Genomic DNA, 21,141 nt, shown 5'->3' on the forward strand with positions numbered 1-21,141 from the left:
TGTATGTAGTAGTTAGAAGCCTCTACTCAACAATCATGCCATTTATCTGGGGTTTACAAAGGCTTTTGTAAAGCTCATCTGCAAAAGCCCAAGGAAAGTGGAGGCCTAGGCCTACCTATCTTTAAACACTAGTACTGGGCTGCAAATGCCAAGGTGTTGACTCACTAGCGATTGGGTTTCCCTGATGTGTTAGACGCTGATGCCATCCTGTGGCTAAGTATGGAAGTCTATACCACAATAAATACCTATCTTATTTAAAAAATACATATATTTAACCTTTATTTCACTTTATTTATGGCCATGTTTTTCTCCAAAGCAGAGTGCCCAAACAAATGAACAGACAACAACTTTGTTTTGAAATATTCTTTAAGAATTCTAAACCAGATGAAGCATGTTTATAAGGTGCCTGATACCTCTATATACAAACCGATATGCTTTTATCATTATTTGGTTCCATTTCAGGCTCATAAGGTGTTTGTTGAATGGAAGAAGGGACTGGCCGCAATTGAAGACCTATACTAGACTGTTGGGGAGTAGTGAACTACATGTAGTTCAACCAGTAATTTAACTACATGTTGCAGCAGCTTGGTGGTAGTTGAACTCAATTCACTTTGTTGCCATGTAGCAGTGTAGTTCACTGCTGGAACTACACACTACTTTTTTTGCAAAAAAGAAAAGAAAATGTGTGAAGTAGGCAAGATGTTTTTTCAGCATCAGTCCTGCCTAATTCTCACTTGAAACAGTTTTTGTTTTTAATAGGCTAAATGACACATTCTGCTACCAGTCTATGCAGTCTATGACAATTTGTAGTCTATGACATTTTAGATTTAGATATAATTTATCGCAAAGTAGTTTTGTAGTGAACTACTTTTTTAAAGTAACTTTAGTTAGGTAAACTATATTCTTTTAGAAAGGTAGCTTTAGTGTAGCTTAATGAGCTGACAGAGCCCCCCCCCCCCCCCCCCCCAGGAAAGCTATGACCTTTGGCTTTCACCTAGAATTGTTTATTTATGACAACAACAAAAAACTTTCCAACCCATATGATCTAGTACACAATAAAAGTATAATAATACATATACAAATATGATGGTATGATAAAAAAAAATGTGAATGAATAAGCCTTTTAATACTTTATAGTATGTCCATATATAATTATAATCTGTTTTAGGAACATCTACCCAAGTATTTCACCTTCTTTATTACTTTACCAAACATATACTGAACAAAAATCTAAAACGCAACATGTAAAGTGTTGGTCCCATGTTTCATGAGTTGAAATAAAATATCCCAGAAATGTTCCATACGCACAAAAAAGCTTATTTCTCTCAAATGTTGTGCACAAATTTATTTTCATCCCTGTTAGTGCGCCTTGTGCTGTGGACAATAAAAGGCCACTCTAACATGTGCAATTTTGTCACACAACACAATGCCACAGATGTCTCAAGTTGAGGGAGCGTGTAATTGGCATGCTGACTGCAGGAGTGTCCACCAGAACTGTTGCCAGTATTTGAATGTTCATTTCTCTACCATAAGCCGCTCCCAAGGTAGTTTTATAGAATTTGGCAATATGTCCAACCAGCCTCAAAACCGCAGGCCACATGTAACCACGCCAGCCCAGGACCCCCACATCCGGCTTCTTCACCTGCGGGATTGTCTGAGACCACCCACCCGGACAGTTGATGAAACTGAGGAGTATTTCTGTCTGTAATAAAGCCCTTTGTGGGGAAAAACTAATTCTGATTGTCTGGGCCTGGCTCTCTGGATGCGCCCCTGCCCAGTCATGTGAAATCCATAGATTAGGGTTTAATGAATTTATTTAAATTGACTGATTTCCTTATATTAACTCTAACTCAGTAAAATCCTTGAAATTGTTGCATGTTGTGTTAATATTTTTTGTATGTAATGACATTGGTCATAGTCAAAATCTGTTAAATTTGTGAATGTCTAAATCAACATTTGGACCATTTAAACAGTGTGCATCCCACCTATAGACAAGGGGACAAGGGCTATGTAACGGGCTCAATTATGTTGTTCTAAGCATATGCAATGTGTCTGCCAATGACATAAAACAAATGTTTGACTTCCACACAAAATTCCTTCTTAACTCATTTTAGGTTTAAGGAAGTGTGTAGGTCGCATTCTTTATCGTAGAGCTTTAAAAGTTATGTATTTAGATCTGCCTGCTCGAGACAAATTCAGCGATTGCTTTGCCATGTCTGTGCCCTGAAACAGTTGAGCTGGATAAATGTTTTTCCTTTTCAGTAAAGTTGCAGTGAAGTGATATAAATGAATGTAATGATGCAACCGACCACCAGAGGGAGGCAAATACACGTTTATTCGACAGAAGACGTTGACACGATCCTAGGAAGGTCTGGATGGCAGTCTTCTGACATAAAAGGGTGGGAAATCAATAAAATATGTAATGTAAACATATACATATTTTTACAAGTAATTCTAGTACCCGATTTCAGGGACTGTCAGCTTATTAGCTTAACTTCTCACAGAGTGAAGTAATTGGTAGCTTGGTAAACTATATTTCAGAGTAGCTTCCCCAACAGCAATTTGCATCATGTAACCAGTTAAAGAACACATTTGAACTCTAAGTCAGACACTATATAAAGGGAAAATTCCAAACTTTGAAACCCTCACTGTGCAATGCTCATTTTATGACTTGTTACAGCGCCCTCCCAACTCAAAACACCTAGTCTCCCAGTTTGTATCCTTTTTTCTCCAAATATACAGAGGGCTCTACTAGTCATTTTAAGGAGACCTGGGGTGAAGAGTTGATATCTGGGGAGAAGCCCTGTCTAGAATGAACTCTTGTTCCATCCATGACAGGTATCAATTGGTACAATAATGTAATGCAGACTTCTTTACTGCAAAAACAAACTACATAGAATCTACCCTCAGGTTTCCCCAATGTGTGACAGATGTAAAACCCCAGAGGGCTCATTCACTCATCTTTTTTGGCTAAGCCCACTTCTAAATGACTTCTGGTTGAATTATTATTATTTTTGAATAGTATTCAAATGTGTATGAGAGGGACATTGAACCTGATCCAGAACTTACTCTCTTCAGTTGTTCAGAATCTCAAATAAATAATTGAATAATTAAATAATTTTACGAGGAACAACATGCTTTGATGTTCACAATGGTTGCTGCTGGAGAAAACAAAATCCTCAGAATGGAAATCAACCACTTCCAGGGATGGTTAGCCAAAATGATCAACACCATAAACATGGGGGGAAAAATACACTGATACAGCACCAACTACTCCAAAAGATTACTAAAGATTTGGGGTCCATTTCTTGATCTTCTGGATAAAGACTGATTGTGAACTAACTGTAAATAGATTGTGAACTAATTGTAAACGCCTACGTGACTACTTGTGTTGTTGTCATGATTATATTGTTGTTCTATTGTCGTTGTATGCCTTAAGCAATATTCCACTTTACAGTGTATATGTCTGGCAGCTTTGTTTTTGTGTTTACATTTAACTGGAAAATAAAATCCAGTAAAATAAAGGATGAAGACCTCCATCGCGGCAGTGGAGAGGGTGACGTCAATTGCCTGAGGGTCAGCCTGCAGAACTGGCAAGTGTCCTTTATTGTCCAACTCCGGTGCGCGTGTTGTACTGCTTGCATTGCGAGTGCACACAATATACTTTAATTTGCTGATTCGTTTCCTACCTCCTCGCCATCCATATGTTTTCCGTAGGATCCTGTATTCAAGGCCACCCTTAAGCTCCGTACACAGGGTTGTTTCAATCTGTTCTTTGTGTAAAAAATAAATGAAATGGAGCTGAGCACAGGCAAAATCCTAGAGGAAAACCTGGTTCAGTCTGCTTTCCACCAGACACTGGGAGAATAATTCACCTTTCATCAGGACAATAACCCTAAAACACAAGGCCAAATCTACACTGGAGTTGCTTACCATGAAGACAGTGAATGTTCCTTAGTGGCCAAGTTACAGTTTGACTTAAATCTACATTAAAATCTATGGCAAGAGCTGAAAATGGTTGTCTAGCAATGATCAACAACTCATTTGACAGAGCTTGAAGAATAAATGGGCAAATGAAAGCTCTTAAGAGACTTAACCAGAAATACTCACAGCTTTACATCGCTGCCAAGGGTGCTTCTACAAAATATTGACTCAGGGGTGTGAATACTTATTTAAATGAGATATTTCTGTATTTCATTTTCAATAAATTTGCAAATTTTTCTAAAAACATGTTTTTACTTTGTCATTATGTGATATTGTATGTAGATGGATGAGAAAACAAATATTTAATCAATTTTGAATTCAGACTGTAACAACAAAAAGTCAAGGGGTATGAATATTTTCTGAAGGCACTGTATAAGTGACTTTGTTGTGCTTCACAATTAATTTGAGATACTTTCGGGTGATTTGGACATGATGCGTGAAAAATGATGGGATTTGAATGGGATTGGGGTTTGTCCCACAAATTCAAAAATGTTAGCATTTGGAAACAGTGCCAGGGAAATAAAACCAACACATGGATTGCTGTCATACTTTGTCCATAGACATGCTTACAGGGTAAGGAAACGAATGTGTAATTTGGGTGAATTATCCCTTTAATTTGTTCCAAGAGGTGGGAGATGAGAGGAAGATCAAGGCTTGTATTCGAATCCAAAATCTGCATGATTTCAGTAAAATAAAATCGTTAAGATTTCAGCGACACAAAGGTAGCACCTCATTGGAGCATTGCTGTGTGCCACAATGTGAGGCAATGGCGAATTTCAACTTTGTGTTGAGGTTCCACACATTCCCCATATTAGAAGACGAACGGAAGAGATGGATTGTAAATCTTCGACATGACAAGTTCACCAGGGTTTGCAGCTGTCTTTTCTTAGCTGAGGGCTTGCTTGAGCCTTCAACCAGCACCGGGCACAGAAGATTAAATATTAAAAAGTTGTATATGAAATTATCCAGTTTGCAATGCAAGGTAGCTTGCTAGCTACATTAGCTAGCTACTCACCTTAAAAGTTGTCAATGTAGCTCGACTCACATTTTTAAAACAGTAATGTTTCTTGCACATAGGGGTAACAGAAAATGACTTAATTTGATTAACATCGTTCACAGACATTTGAAGGAGATCTTGCAGGCAGCAGTTGTAAAGTGCCAAACAGGTAGCTAGCTTGATGTTGATGTTGTTGACATAGCAAGGGCAGTTGACCGGCTGGCTGAGTAGAATGCTTAAGTACAGTGTCATAATGCGTCGAAAGAGCCTATTAATTTAATATTATAAACTGAATAGTTAGTGCTCTGAATGGCTGAAAGTCGTTTTATTACAGACCGCATACCATGGGTATGACAAGAAAAGTACTATTTACTGTTCTAATTACGTGAGTAACCAGTTTATAATAGCAATACGGCACCTCCGGGTTTGTGGTATATGGCCAATTTACCACGGCTAAGGGCTGTATCCAGGCACTAAGAACAGCCCTTAGCCTTGGTATATTGGCCATATACCATACCCCCAATGGCCTTATTGCTTAAATATAGGCTAAGACTGTTAGGTTGAATACTATGACTCTGGATGTGTTCGTTTTGTGACTAAATAACATGCAACTTTCATTTGAGTGGTCAGCAACTAGAGAGATAGTAACCAGAATTTTACATTTCCCAAGTTTATTGACATATCAGCAGGGATGTAGTCCTGCCATAGTGCAGGTGAGGGGGTGCTCCCTCACTTTTTTCAATTTGAGAACACACGCCGCTGGTAAAAAGTATTTCTGGAAAATTAACAATGGTAAATTCTCAAATTCTATTTAATTACCACATAAATTGCATGAAAATTATAGAATGACAATGTAAATAAATATGCAGGCAATGGCAGCTTATATGTAGGTAAATGGTGGTTTCTTCCCCATCTTCTCCCTCTGCAGAGCGCGAATGATGAATAACTGTAGTGTGTGCAGAGGCCCATAGGTTGGAGGATTCGCCACTTTGAGCGGGCCTAATCCGACATAAGAACTGCTACAGACAGAACTCCAGGGGTTGCTAAAACTGCTGTCCTCGAAACAGTTTGTTATGGAGTTGGGGCTCATGTAAGACGCACTTGAACTCACCCTACTGTTCGAGTCCTTAGCTTATGGAAACGTACTACTATTGCATATGCAGATAAACTGATCCATCACATGAACTTTATCACAGCAAAGAGATCTAGGATCCAAATTCACCACGTGTATGCCTTGATGTTCATATAACTCTTGTGCAGTGAAGCCCAGAACCATATGTGACCACTTGGTCATGGTGCCGTCCTTTCAGCACCATGATTTGAAGGGCGCTCAAATCGCTTAAAAATAATCCTCATCTGTTAGCCTGTGCCTAACAGTCCTATTCATCACTTATTATTATTATTACAAATAGAAGATTATAACTTCTCACAATGGTGCTTGTTTAGTAAAGTTAGATCAAAGCTCAATCAAATCAATGTCTTGCAAGATCACAATGTTTAATTAGTATTAAACAGAACCGAATATAATAGCATATATGCCTACTGTAGCATAGTAGGCCTATAAGTAACGCCAAAAACACCTCCGTCATTTATTTCCTCTATCTGAATAGTAGCTTTTCTTTTCTCATGTGGCCAACACTCAACAGCGCGTGCCACTAAGCAGGACAAAATAGGCCCACCAGAAAGGCTTATAAATTGGTTACCACCATCTGCTTTAATTCGCTCACGAAACAGTAATACAAGAAAATCTAAATGCATATTCTCATGTAGCTAATTCATATCAAATGAATGAAACGGCAACCTTGCCTGCTTGCAAGTGGTCAGAGGGTTGGAAGCCAATGGAAAACCACCTCGCGAGTTTAAAAGTCCGTAGAGCAAACCAACGCTGATATGGGGGGAGTGTGGCTTGGGTTATGTATATTTTTTGCAGTTCATATTATATTAGCATAAATCCCTGATGTCAATATAAATGTTTGTTATACATGCACTAAAAGTTGACGTATTATTTCAGGAGAAGAACGTTTTTACTTTGTTTCCCTATTAATCAGGTTGGTATATTCCCATGTCAAAGTTGACGTGCATCTCTTTCTTTGTTGCTTGCTAGCAAGTCCAAAGGGGAATTGATAGAGTACATTCGTTTTCAAGAAAGAAAAACACATTTAAACATATCTGTAAGAGGTATGTATGTATGCATTTGATCAATTACATACGATTCGTATTCATTGGAAAGCGAACCAGCTCATTGCTAGTTAGCAAGTCATTCATCCATGCTATTTAGCGGAATAGCTAACTAAGCTAGTTTGCATAGCTATATTCGCCAGATAACGTTAGGTATCCATAATGGCTTAGATTTGGATTGAAAGTACACTATAGACGAAGTAGGGGTAGAATGTGTGATTGTTTACTTTGTTGACAAACAAGTTACTAAAGCGACAATAGTCTAGCACAACATTTATCCTTTTGACTTTTCTCCCTGACACTTGCTAGCTGACGTATTAATCCTACAATGCCAGACATTGACAATGACCAGGAAATGTGCTATATCCAAATCAGAATAATAATGTCAATATGAATATTGATCAGACTAACAAAGTAAGTCCACCATAAAGAGAAGAAAAGCTGTATGGATGACTGCTTGTCCCCTCAGAATATCTTCAACAGTGTTGAGTTCTTACCCCGTCAAAAGGAGGCCCAGGAGGACGCCGATTGAACGAAATCCCCCCTGAATGGCTAAATGTTGTGAATCTGAAATAACAGTATGTTTTGATTGCAACTTATTCATTGTGAAACCTACATCTATGAAATCCTATTACCTAATGTATTGAATTGAGTTATTCACAGAATTACTTTTCTTTACTTGCATGCCTAATTTATTGTGCAATCAGACAGACTTATGATCTTAGATCCAATCACACACAGACACATGTGTATGAATATAATATATATATATATATGTGTGTGTGTATATATATATATATACACACACACACCCATATAGTTGAAGTCGGTAGTTTACATACCCTTAGGTTGGCGTCATTTAAACTAGTTTTTCAACAACTCCACAAATTTCTTGTTAACAAACTATAGTTTTGGCAAGTCGGTTAGGACATCTACTTTATGCATGACACAAGTAATCTTTCCAACAATTGTTTAAAGACAGATTATTTCACTTATAATTCACTGTATCACAATTCCAGTGGGTCAGAAGTTTACATACACTAAGTTGACTGCCTTTAAACAGCTTGGAAAATTCCAGAAAATGATGTCATGTCTTTAGAAGCTTCTGATAGGCTAATTGACATAATTTGAGTCAATTGGAGGTGTACCTGTGGATGTATTTCAAGGCCTACCTTCAAACTCAGTGCCTCTTTGCTTGACATCATGGGAAATCAAAAGAAATCAGACAAGACCTCAGGAAAAATAACCAAAATAATTTGGTTCAACCTTGGGAGCGATTTCCAAACGCCTGAAGGTACCACGTTCATCTGTACAAACAATAGTGCGCAAGTATAAACACCATGGGACAACGCAGCCGTCATACCGCTCAGGAAGGAGACGCGTTCTGTCTCCTAGAGATTAACCTACTTTGGTGGGAAATGTGAAAGTCAATCCCAGAACAACAGCAAAGGACCTTGTGAAGATGCTGGAGGAAACGGGTACTAAAGTATCTATATCCACAGTAAAACGAGTCCTATATCGACATAACCTGAAAGGCCGCTGCTCCAAAACCGCCATAAAAAAGCCAGACTACGGTTTGCAACTGCACATGGGGACAACGATCGTACTTTTTGGAGAAATGTCCTCTGGTCTGATGAAACAAAAATAGAACTGTTTGGCCATAATGACCATCGTTATGTTTGGAGGAAAAAGGGGGAGGCTTGCAAGCCGAAGAACACCATCCCAACCGTGAAGCACGGAGGTGGCAGCATCATGTTGTGGGGGTGCTTTGCTGCAGGAGGGACTGGTGCACTTCACAAAATAGATGGAATCATGAGGATGTAAAATGATGTGGATATATTGAAGAAACATCTCAAGACATCAGTCAGGAAGTTAAAGCTTGGTCGCAAGGGTCTTCCAAATGGACAATGACCCCAAGCATACTTCCAAAGTTGTGGCAAAATGGCTTAAGGACCACAAAGTCAAGGTATTAGAGTGGCCATCACAAAGCCCTGATCTCAATCCTATAGAACATTTGTGGGCAGAATTGAAAAGGCGTGTGCGAGCAAGGAGGCCTACAAACCTAACACAGTTCCACCACCTAAAATTCACCCAACTTATTGTGGGAAGCTTGTGGAAGGCTACCCAAAACGTTTGACCCAAAACGTGGGTCCCGAGGACCGACTTTGGGAAACCCTGTACTAGAATATACACTGAGTATACAAAACATTACAGACCAACCAGGTGAATCCAAGTGAAAGTTATGATCCCTTATTGATGTCACTTCAAACCGGTGTAGATGAAGGGGAGGAGACAGGTTAAAGAAGGATTTTTAAGTCTTGAGACAGTTGAGACATTGATTGTGTGTGCCATTCAGAGGGTGAATTAAGTGCCTTTTGAACGGGGTATGGTAGTAGGTGCCTAGCGCACCGGTTTGTGTCAAGAACTGCAACGCTGCTGGGTTTTTCCACGCTCAACAGTTTCCCTCGTGTATTAAGAATGGTCCACCACCCAAAGGACATCCAGCGAACTTGACACAACTGTGGGAAGCATTGGAGTCAACATGGGCCAGCATCCCTGTGGACCGCTTTTTGACACCTTGTAGAGTCCATGCCGACTTATTGAGGCTGTTCTGAGAGAAAAGTGGGGGGGTTGCAACGTAATACTAGGAAGGTGTTCCTAATGTTTGGCATAGTCAGTGTATTTCAGCTATATAATTAACACTGGGGGTCTTTTTTGTCTTCCTTTTTTCAGGATTCAGTCTACTCAACAGCTTCAAGCTCTGCAGGGGCAGTAGCTGGGCATCAACCACCATCACAGTCCTCACCCTCACTACACAGAGGGACCAAGACAGAGGGTCATGGCTCATATGGTTGTCAGTCATGAGCTCATGGCTCAGCAAGAGCCCGCCAACATAGCGAAAGGTACCCTGGTTCTTTATTCCCGCAGAGCTGTATTCAATAACGGACATGAGCCTTAATGTATTTCTGATGGATTTAAAGTTGATTAATTTGTGGGGGAAGTGTTCTTTGATGCATTTCCCCACAGATTTAAAAACAAATGTTTCATCGACAAATAAGTGTTCCTGTGACAGTCGAGGCTAGTGTGAAGGTTCACAGCAAGATGATTGGAAGATCTCTCCCTCTTGCAGCTCCAGCAAAAAAGCGAGGGAGAACGGCACAACCAAAGGAACCCAAGATGCCCAAGGCCAAACCGGGACCCAAGGCCAAACCGGGACCCAAGGCCAAACCGGGACCCAAGCCCAAGAAAGGTAAGGAGGGTCAAGAGGCAGACGGCACGCAGGAGAAAATAGACAAGACCTTCAAGAAGGTCAAGAAGAAAAGGGACCGCTTCAAGGGCATGACTGAGGATGAGGTCATGAGTAGAACTCTGACCGACATCCTTGACTACAACCTGGACTATGTTATCGTGAGTTCACCGCTTTTGTCGCTTTGTGCCAGACATTTTTTGATGTGCGCCAGACAATGGCGCTACTTGAGTTGTCCAATGAGAAATGCTTATTTTCGTTTTCAGCTGCAAAACGTTCTGTCTTGCGTGCTCTAATGAGAAAAAACGGTAGTATAATATGCAACTTTTTTGTTCTAGATTGGAATCAACCCAGGTCTCGTGGCAGCCTATGTTGGACGATGGTTCCCTGGCCATGGAAACCATTTCTGTAAGTTGCTTTGCGTATATATTGTCTCTTACTTTGAAAACATCATCAATCTTCCTGCTTAGTATTTTTTTTGTCAGCGCTTTCATTACTCTAACACCATTTATGAATCAAATACATTGCTAAACTTTACATTCAAGGTAATGTTATGTTACTCATGCCAAACAGGATGATGCAGTTGTATGCGTAGTGCGGAGAGCATACAGATTTTCACCCCAATTTCAGAAAAATAATGGTACAATGACTTTAATGAGTAGTTATCCTCTTCAGGGAAGTGCCTGTTCTTGTCCGGATTCACTGATGAGCAGCTTAACCACATGAGCGACACCAGCCTGCCAGAGAAATATAAGATCGGCTTCACCAACATGGTGGCAAGGACAACGCCTGGAAGCAAGGACCTGTCAACGTAAGCTTAGGAAGAAAATAATAAAATACCTAAAGTCAGTCTGCAATGTGCTGAAAAATGAGTGAGATGGAGACATTTGTCTCGAACAGTGGCCACATAGCAAGCTGAATTCACATAGATGGAATACAATGTTTGACACAAATCTTATGTTTCTTCACAGCAAGGAGTTACGCGAGGGCGCCTTAATTCTTGCTGAGAAGTTGAAAAAGTACAAGCCCCTCATAGCTGTTTTCAATGGAAAATGTAAGTAGCTACATATCCCTAATAAAGAGGAGAAATTCCAGTGGCCAGAACTTTCCACTGAAATTCAATATTAACCATTGAAATTCTGTGTATTTTCAGGTATCTATGAAATGTTCTGCAGAGAGATGTTTGGTAAAAAGCCCAAGAAGCTTGACTTTGGTCTGCAGCCACACAAGATACCGGACTGTGAAGTGGTAAGGGCTCTGCTACCTGGTAGTGTGTGCGTGTTGTTGTGGTGCTCCAGATACTGTATTTCATGATGAATGGATGATAAAGAAATGGAAGAGTTGAAAAAAAATGTGCATCCTGGATCCAGCTCTTTCTCACAATAACTGATCAAAATGTCACCGTTTGGACTAAAGATTCAAATCGAACCAAAAAAATATTTTGAAATAGTCAGCATTTTAACTATGATCATTGGCATTGAGCATACAGTGGCAGTACCGTGCCATTTCCCCTTTGAAATGACATGTAACCCTGCCCTCGCCCATACAGGCGTTGTATCTGATGCCCTCATCAAGTGCCCGCTGTGCCCAGTTTCCCCGTGCCCAGGACAAAGTGCACTTCTACATCAAGCTGAGGGAATTGAGGAACCAGCTCAGGGGCGTGGCCCGATCTGACGAGATTCAGGAGTTGGAGTACAGCTTTGACCTGGGACTGGCCAAAGGTAAGAGAACATGCTGCAGGCAGTGCTATAATGACTATTCAAACAGGAACATCATTGACCTAATTAATATAAAATGTACATTTTATTATGATATGGTACAATATGACATTTCATTTTTGAAGAATGAAATGAAAACCCATCACGGTCCTGTCCCATCTCATGGTCTCAAGGTATTCCCTAGTCACCTGAAGGAGCTGATTTGAAAACTGTTTTGTTTACCAGATAAATTACAACGACAAAAAAAAGTCAGGAATTGAATTCTGTGTTTTTCTCCCCATTACAGAGGACGCTAAGAGGATGGCGATCAAGGAAGAGGCGTACGACCCAGGCTACGAGGCCGCCTTCGGCGGAGCGTATGGCGAGGGCGGGCCCGGGCCTGAGGAGGGTCAGAGCAACGGTCACTAACTTCTCGTTGACTGGAAACACAGGTCAGCACCATACAAATAGAATGAGCAGTAACTATATCAACTGTGGTCTTAAAAGTGATAGTTAACCCAAATTACGAAAGTCCTTCCGCATCCTCACCTTGTAGTGAGTCTAGACGCCGAGAGGTATCATGATCCAAGCACTGGATTTGTATGTGCCCCGAATTCCTCCTCTCCTGACACTGCTACAGATCTAAAGGGGCTGGATAGGTGGGAATAATATGGCATAAATTACATCCAGCCTATCAAAAGGCATATTTAGCGTATTCCTATCCAATCCCTCGAAATCTACAGGAGTAGCTAGGGGTCGGTTTAGAATGCAGGGTGTGTCAGAAATCCTGTGTCATAAATCCTAGCGGTCAAACGGAAAATGTTCCAATCGTTATTCCACCGTTCATTTTTCCCATAGGGGTTTTTTGAGGGGGAAAAATGCACCCCTTGGGGTCCCCAGGACAGAGTTTGGGAAACGCCGAACTACAGCCCAGAGGATGGGTACATGACGGACACATTGTTGTTTTGCAGTTCTCATAGAGATTTACACGGTTATCAAAACATCACGCCAGGTTAAGCCTACATGAAACACAGCCATTATTTGTGTTTCTAAAATTCCATGTGGGAAAAATGAATGGTGGATAAATGATTGGGACCATTTCCCAGTTTGACCGCTAGGTTTTATGAGTATTATGACTCATACTGTGGTACTCTATTGCTGATGGCATGGCCAAAAATGTAGGACTGAATGGGGTTTTGAAATCAATTACCGAGACTATAAAATAGTTTTACCTAAGCTATGTCTAGGGGTCCAAGCTAACTAACTGGTCCATAACCTGATATTAATGTGAAAGTAAGCGATTTAAGCTGACCGGTGTTGTCTTAAGTAATTAGGACACGTACTTACCAGGGTCCAGGGTGAGCTCTGTCTGGACTCTGTAGTCAGTCAGCCCAAGCAGGTCATAGTTGTTCAATTGTGACAAAAAAATTATAATATACACAAAAATAATCAAGAAGGCATGCCTAAACTAAAGTCCTACTCAGTACACCTCTCACCTGCTAATCACCCAAACCTATGAGTGATCACTAACTTATCATGCCTTGCTGGCACACTCAGTACCAGGCCCGGTTGCTGCTGTCCCCTATGCATGGGATGTGTACTTTCTAGCTATGGCCTAAACCCATAGATGGGCTCAATCCCAATAACCCCCACTTAGCCCTCCCCCATCGTTTCCAAGTGTCCCTCGGTGGTGGAGTGTCCTTTGAAACGGAGCAACCAGTGTTAGGGAGAGAAATAATCCTATGGAATGGGAAATCACTTGTGAACAGCAGAAGTGGCCAAAGGAAAGCCTACCACACAATTCATTGATGTCGAGCCTTGTGTTTTTCACAATGCCTGTACTGGTGGCAGTAATAGTTTTCCTTCTATTTCTCATGCAACAAATACGTACTTACCATATGAACAATATATGAGAACTGCAAAACAACAATGTGTCCGTCATGTACCCATCCTCTGGCTGTAGTTTAGCGTTTCCCAAACTCTGTCCTGGGGACCCCAAGGGGTGCATGTTTAGGGTTTTGTAAATAAGAATTAGTTCTTAGCTGACTTGCCTAGTTAAATAAAGGTTAAATATATAAATAAATAACATTTTAAATGTGCCCCAAAGCCTGTTTTAGCATGGGCAGCGCCATTGAGAACTTTCACTATTTTTCCTATGGGTTAAGGAAGGATCACATAGTTCCATCCAGGTCATCAGGAGAAATCAGCCACTGAGCAAACATTCCATAACTGCAGGTGGCAGTGAGTAAATCACCAACTTTGGCTTTACACATGTTCAGACAACACACTCCAGGTGGCAGTATGCACCTATTCAGTTTGTTTAGACTCAGAAGAAGAAGAAATGGACTACTTTAAAATAGAGAAAGCCCTAAATTGGTGCTGCCCATGCTGTCACAAAAGCCATAATGGCAAAGAAGCCCGATCTAGCGACCTCCATGCTTAAAACACTTTATTTTTTACTAGGCAATTCAGTTAAAAACAAATTCTTATTTACAATGACGGCCTAGGAACAGTGGGTTAACTGCCTTTTTCAGGGGCAAAACAACAGATTTTTACCTTGTCAGCTTGGGGGATTCTATCTTGCAACCTTCCGGTTACTATTCCAACGCTCTAACCACTAGGCTACCTGCCGCCCCTAACAATGGGCTTGAGGTAGCGTGCTCAAATTTCCTCACCTCAGAGCTTGAAAGGCTTTTTCTTCTAATTTCAGACGCTGCCGAGAAGGCAAACACTTACCAACCTCCTACGGCCGCCACCACCACAGAAGGACAACTCCCAGACAGACAGTGGATGATGCAGTCTTTCACTGATCAGATTCGACATTGGTGGCTCTAAAGAATCACAGGCATGGGTGGGCAATGTATAAGAAAGGGTAAATGGCTCCTAACGAGCCCTATCTAGAAGTGCACAAACCGCAATCCCGCACATCCTTTAGCCTCCCTTCAACAAGAAGCTGCACCTCCGTTTGAAAACAGAAATTATAGTTTTTAGTATTTTTTTTTTGTTGCCATTTTGGAATATACACTTGACTAGTTGATAGATGGAATTGTCTAAATGTATCATTTTTAAAGGATTTGTGGAATATTAGCTTTTTTTTAATCAGGTTTTGTCATACTGTGTGTGTGTGTGTGTTTGATTGCCCACAAGGCAGTCTTTTTTAAATATGTGAAATCAGGGACTTGACACTTTGTTTTAATACCGTACCTTGCCACAGGCTGGCACAGTAGGTGTAAGCAAAGCATGCATACTGTATTGGTTACTGCTCTGACAGTACAAATGGCTCTAAATCAAACTTTTACACACGTGTCAGAGTCCTAAATAAACCTGTGGCAGAACACATACTGTAAGTAATGCATTGTGAAGTTTAAGATTAGCTAGTACTCTACTTTCTGTACCTTGAGGAGAATGAACTAGACACATGGTCAAAAAGTGATTCACGGAGGGATGTTTTAGTAATGTCTTTACAAGCCTTTTATCATGGAGTTGCAATACTCAAGATGGGTGTTATATATTTTTTCTTTTACTTATGTTTAGTATGTTTCTGAAAATGTTGTTTATAAAATTATGGGGATTTTCTATTTTACTTGACTTTTGTTTTTTACTTTGCAGTCTGAAAAGATACAGTATCAGGTAGCTGTGTTGGTAATATGGTTTTTATAAGAGTTCTGAAGTTGTGTTGGTTGAAAACCTTGCCTCTAGCCTTCGTTCTGTTAGCATACCAAGAAATTGTCTTCTGTTGCATCCTGAGTGACTAAACCCTGGGACGTGTTCATAAAAAAAAATGTTTTTAAACGTTTTTAAATGATTTGAAACGGATAATTAAACTGAGTTTCGGACAGAATGTCCCTTCCAGTTTTTTCCCATTTGGTGCCTAATGAACACGACCCTGTTCTTTCTTAAAATAGTTTCATACTGTACATTACAATATACTCTTTGCACACGTTTTTACTTCTGAGATACTACTCATGATCCCTCTGGGCAAATGTATGGATGCACGCTGAGAAGTGTTGTCATAGTACTTTTATTTTATGCATACAGTTCATTTGGAAAGTATTCGGACCCCTTCACTTTTTCCACATTTTGTTACGTTACTTCCTTATTCTAAAATTGAATAAATACATGTTTTTCCTCAATCTACACACAACACCCCATAATGACGAAACAAAAACAGAACTACTTTATTTACTTAAGTATTCAGACTTTTGATTGGAGTCCACCTGTGATAAATTCAATTGATTGGACATGATTTGAAAAGGAACACATCTGTCTATATAAGGTCCCACAGTTGACAGTGCATGTCAGAGCAAAAACCAAGCCATGAGGTCGAAGAAATTGTCCATAGAGTTCCGAGACAGGATTGTGTCGAGGCACAGATCTGGGGGAAATTCTGCAGCATTGAAGGTCCCCAAGAACACAGTGGCCTCCATCATTCTTAAATGGAAGAAGTTTGAAACCACCAAGACTCTTCCTAGAGCTGGCTGCCCAGCCAAACTGGGCAATCGGGGGAGAAGGGCCTTGGTCATGGAGGTGACCATGAACCCAGGAGTTCCTCTGTGGAGATGGGAGAACCTTCCAGAAGGTCAACCATCTCTGCAGCACTCCACCAATCAGGCCTTTACGGTAGAGTGGCCAGACAGAAGCCACTCCTCATTAAAAGGCACATGACAACCCGCTTGGAGTTTGCCAAAAGGCACCTAAAGACTCTGACCATGAGAAACAAGATACTCTGGTCTGATGAACCCAAGATTGAACTCTTTGGCCTGAATGCCAAGCGTTGTCACGTCTGTAGGAAACCTGGCACCATCCCTACGGTGAAGCATGGTGGTGGCAGCATCATGCTGTGGGGATGCTTTTCATCGGAATGGACTGGGAGACTAGTCAGCATCGAGGGAAAGATGAACAAAGCAAAGTACAGCAAGATCCTTAATGAAAACCTGCTCCAGAGTGCTCAGTACCTCAGATTGGGTCGAAGGTTCACCTTCCAACAGGACAACGACCCTAAGCACACAGCCAAGACAACGCAGGAGTGGCTTTGTGACAAGTCTCTGAATGTCCTTGAGTGGCCCAGCCAGAGTCCGGACTTGAACCCAATCGAACATCTCTGGAGAGACCTGAAAATAGCTGTGTTACTATTTAAACCTGACAGAGGTTGAGAGGATCTGCAGAGAAGAATGGGAGAAACTCCCCAAATACAGGCGTGCCAAGCTTGTAGTGTCATACCCAAGAAGACTCGAGGTTGTAATCGCTGCCAAAGGTGCTTCAACAAAGTACTGAGTAAAGGGTCTGAATACTTAGGTAAATGTAATATTTATTTATTTGCCAACATTTCTTAACCTGTTTTTGCTTTGTCATTATGGGGTATTTTGTGTTTATGAGAGAAAAACGATTTAATCAATTTTAGAATAAGGCTTTAACGTAACAATGTGGAAAAAGTCAATGGGTCTGAATACTTTCCGAATGCACCTGTCGATGTAACAGTATGTCAGAAGTTATAATACTGAAGCATTAGTCTTTACACCAGTGGCGAAGTTACAGCAGAATTCCATGTCACAAGTCCAAGTTGCTTACCGTGAGTTAGATCAGGGTTTAAATGGCTACAAGCTCACTGTTTGAGGTTTTGTATTGGTTTATTTTTTGTGACCAATGTGAATTTAAATAAAAATAATAATTTTGACAATTGTAATTCAATTGGTCACTTCCTGTACATGTTATCCTTGTAAAGAGACTAAATAATAATAATAGGCTTAGGCTGCGATTCAGTCAGAAACCAAGCTATAGTGGCTTGACATTTTATAGGACATTTCTAAAATGAATCTGACATCTGCAGCGTTTACCTTGAATGCGATCTAATGTTAAAGTGGTATTATGTTTAGATTTTTTTTAAATGAAATAATAGTGATGCTGATGTCTTCGACCAATAAATATTCAACCTCTGTAATGGCAAGCCAAAATAAGTTCAGGACTAGAAGGACACCTATTAGTAGATGGGTTTAATATTTTTTTTTTTAAACCGACATTGAATATCCCTTTGCGCATGGTGTTCTTAAATAGCACTTTGGATGGTGTATCAGTACACCCAGTCACTACAAAGATACAGGTGTCCTTCCTAACTCAGTTGCCGGAGAGGAAGGAAACCGCTCAGGGATTTCACCATGAGAGCAATGGTGACTTTAAAACAGTTACAGAGTTTAATGGCTGTAATAGGAGAAACTTGAGGATGGATCAACAACGTTGTAGTTACTCCACAACACAAACCTAAATGACAGAGTGAAAAGGAAGCCTGCACAGAATAAAAATATTCCAAAACATGCATCCTGTTTGCACTAAGGCATTAAAGTAATACTGCAAAGAAATGTGGCAAAGAAATTAACTCGGCGCAAATTCAACAAATCACTCGCCACTTTTACATGCACCCCAATATCCCGTTATTATTATGGGATAGTCAAGTATTCTGTTTTTGAGTTTCCGCATATAAACATATCCTTTTGCATCAACCAGAAAAAGCTTATATCCCGGTTATGAGAAACCCGGATAAGATGCCTGATCTTAGATGGGGTACTGGGGCATGTAAACATCTTATGCCGTTTACTGTTGTTTTTCACGGTCTGTGCAGGCTCAGTTTCCTATATCATCACCGTTGTGATGTTTTCATCTGATTGTCAAACAAATCACTTCAAGAAGCAGGCTACCTGTGCAGTTCAATACACAATTTATTTAGCTGATATGCTGTATTGGACCGTATAGTTTACTGGCTTAGGCTACTTTTACCCCTAATTTAGAAACTCTTCTGATTATAATTTTAAACATTTGGTTTGGCCATATTATAATTTCCGACATATGGCAGGTCATTTTTTTGTTGTTGTCAACTATAGTTAGATGCCTGCATCTTCTCTTCTGTCATAACTTGTTGCCCCAGAATACTAAATAAAGTAGTGCTAACCAGAATGTCTTACATTGATAGAATGAATGCATTAGTAATCTAGTTAACACCGGTAAAGTTGTCTGTTTAGTTTAGGGACCGGGGAGAAAATGCAATAATTTAAAAACAGTGGAAACCGTGTATAAGGAAATGAAAAGCTGAGAAAACTATGAAACACATTTCTGATAAGACTTCAGTTCGACTTGGGTGCATATTTTATGTGGTTAAAATACTGCCTGCTTTCATAACAGTGTCAAAGATAACAATTACAGTGGGGCAAAAAAGTATTTAGTCAGCCACCAATTGTGCAAGTTCTCCCACTTAAAAAGATGAGAGAGGCCTGTAATTTTCATCATAGGTACACTTCAACTATGACAGACAAAATGAGGGGGAAAAAATCCAGAAAATCACATTGTAGGATTTTTAATGAATTTATTTGCAAATTATGGTGGAAAATAAGTATTTGGTCAATAACAAAAGTTTATCTCAATACTTTGTTATATACCCTTTGTTGGCAATGACAGAGGTCAAACGTTTTCTGTAAGTCTTCACAAGGTTTTCACACACTGTTGCTGGTATTTTGGCCCATTCCTCCATGCAGATCTCCTCTAGAGCAGTGATGTTTTGGGGCTGTTGCTGGGCAACACGGACTTTCAACTCCCTCCAAAGATTTTCTATGGGGTTGAGATCTGGAGACTGTCTAGGCCACTCCAGGACCTTGAAATGCTTCTTACGAAGCCACTCCTTCGTTGCCCGGGCGGTGTGTTTGGGATCATTGTCATGCTGAAAGACCCAGCCACGTTTCATCTTCAATGCCCTTGCTGATGGAAGGAGGTTTTCACTCAAAATCTCACGATACATGGCCCCATTCATTCTTTCCTTTACACGGATCAGTCGTCCTGGTCCCTTTGCAGAAAAACAGCCCCAAAGCATGATGTTTCCACCCCCATGCTTCACAGTAGGTATGGTGTTCTTTGGATGCAACTCAGCATTCTTTGTCCTCCAAACACGACGAATTGAGTTTTTACCAAAAAGTTATATTTTGGTTTCATCTGACCATATGACATTCTCCCAATCTTCTTCTGGATCATCCAAATGCTCTCTAGCAAACTTCAGATGGGCCTGGACATGTACTGGCTTAAGCAGGGGGACACGTCTGGCACTGCAGGATTTGAGTCCCTGGCGGCGTAGTGTGTTACTGATGGTAGGCTTTGGTACTTTGGTCCCAGCTCTCTGCAGGTCATTCACTAGGTCCCCCCGTGTGGTTCTGGGATTTTTGCTCACCGTTCTTGTGATCATTTTGACCCCACGGGGTGAGATCTTGCGTGGAGCCCCAGATCGAGGGAGATTATCAGTGGTCTTGTATGTCTTCCATTTCCTAATAATTGCTCCCACAGTTGATTTCTTCAAACCAAGCTGCTTACCTATTGCAGATTCAGTCTTCCCAGCCTGGTGCAGGTCTACAATTTTGTTTCTGGTGTCCTTTGACAGCTCTTTGGTCTTGGCCATAGTGGAGTTTGGAGTGTGACTGTTTGAGGTTGTGGACAGGTGTCTTTTATACTGATAACAAGTTCAAACAGGTGCCATTAATACAGGTAACGAGTGGAGGACAGAGGAGCCTCTTAAAGAAGAAGTTACAGGTCTGTGAGAGCCAGAAATCTTGCCTTTTTGTAGGTGACCAAATACTTATTTTCCACCATAATTTGCAAATAAATTCATAAAAAATCCTACAATGTGATTTTCTGGATTTTTTTCCCTCATTTTGTCTGTCATAGTTGAAGTGTACCTATGATGAAAATTACAGGCCTCTCTCATCTTTTTAAGTGGGAGAACTTGCACAATTGGTGGCTGACTAAATACTTTTTTGCCCCACTGTACATGCACATTAGCTTTTTCTCAAGAGTTGCTGAAAGAAAGAAATCATATTTCTCCACTCCTGTTCCAGAGATAAAATTAACATTTGTTGTATAATTTTACTCCAAGAAATGCATAATTCTGCAGGAGTTAATATTATATTTGGCTACATGTGAGAGGTTATAGGCCTACAGTCAGTGTCCATATGTCAGTTACTATTCCATTTAACCCATATGAACTTAAATTAGGAATATTCTGTTTATTC

General features: G+C 40.4%; 1 protein-coding gene across 1 annotated transcript; it reads left to right on the forward strand.

Moving 5' to 3' along the window:
- The first annotated feature begins 7,079 nt into the window (after positions 1-7,079).
- On the forward strand, positions 7,080-15,941 carry LOC120066621 (G/T mismatch-specific thymine DNA glycosylase-like). The gene is made up of 10 exons (XM_039018046.1): positions 7,080-7,159; positions 9,893-10,062; positions 10,290-10,567; positions 10,745-10,814; positions 11,082-11,217; positions 11,378-11,460; positions 11,560-11,654; positions 11,956-12,127; positions 12,411-12,555; positions 14,814-15,941. The coding sequence occupies exons 2-9, from the start codon at positions 9,999-10,001 to the stop codon at positions 12,530-12,532; spliced, it is 1,020 nt and encodes a 339-aa protein (XP_038873974.1). The 5' UTR covers positions 7,080-7,159; positions 9,893-9,998; the 3' UTR covers positions 12,533-12,555; positions 14,814-15,941.
- The last annotated feature ends 5,200 nt before the right edge of the window (positions 15,942-21,141 follow it).

This window comes from Salvelinus namaycush, chromosome 21, assembly GCF_016432855.1.
Source record: "Salvelinus namaycush isolate Seneca chromosome 21, SaNama_1.0, whole genome shotgun sequence".
NCBI lineage: Eukaryota > Metazoa > Chordata > Actinopteri > Salmoniformes > Salmonidae > Salvelinus > Salvelinus namaycush.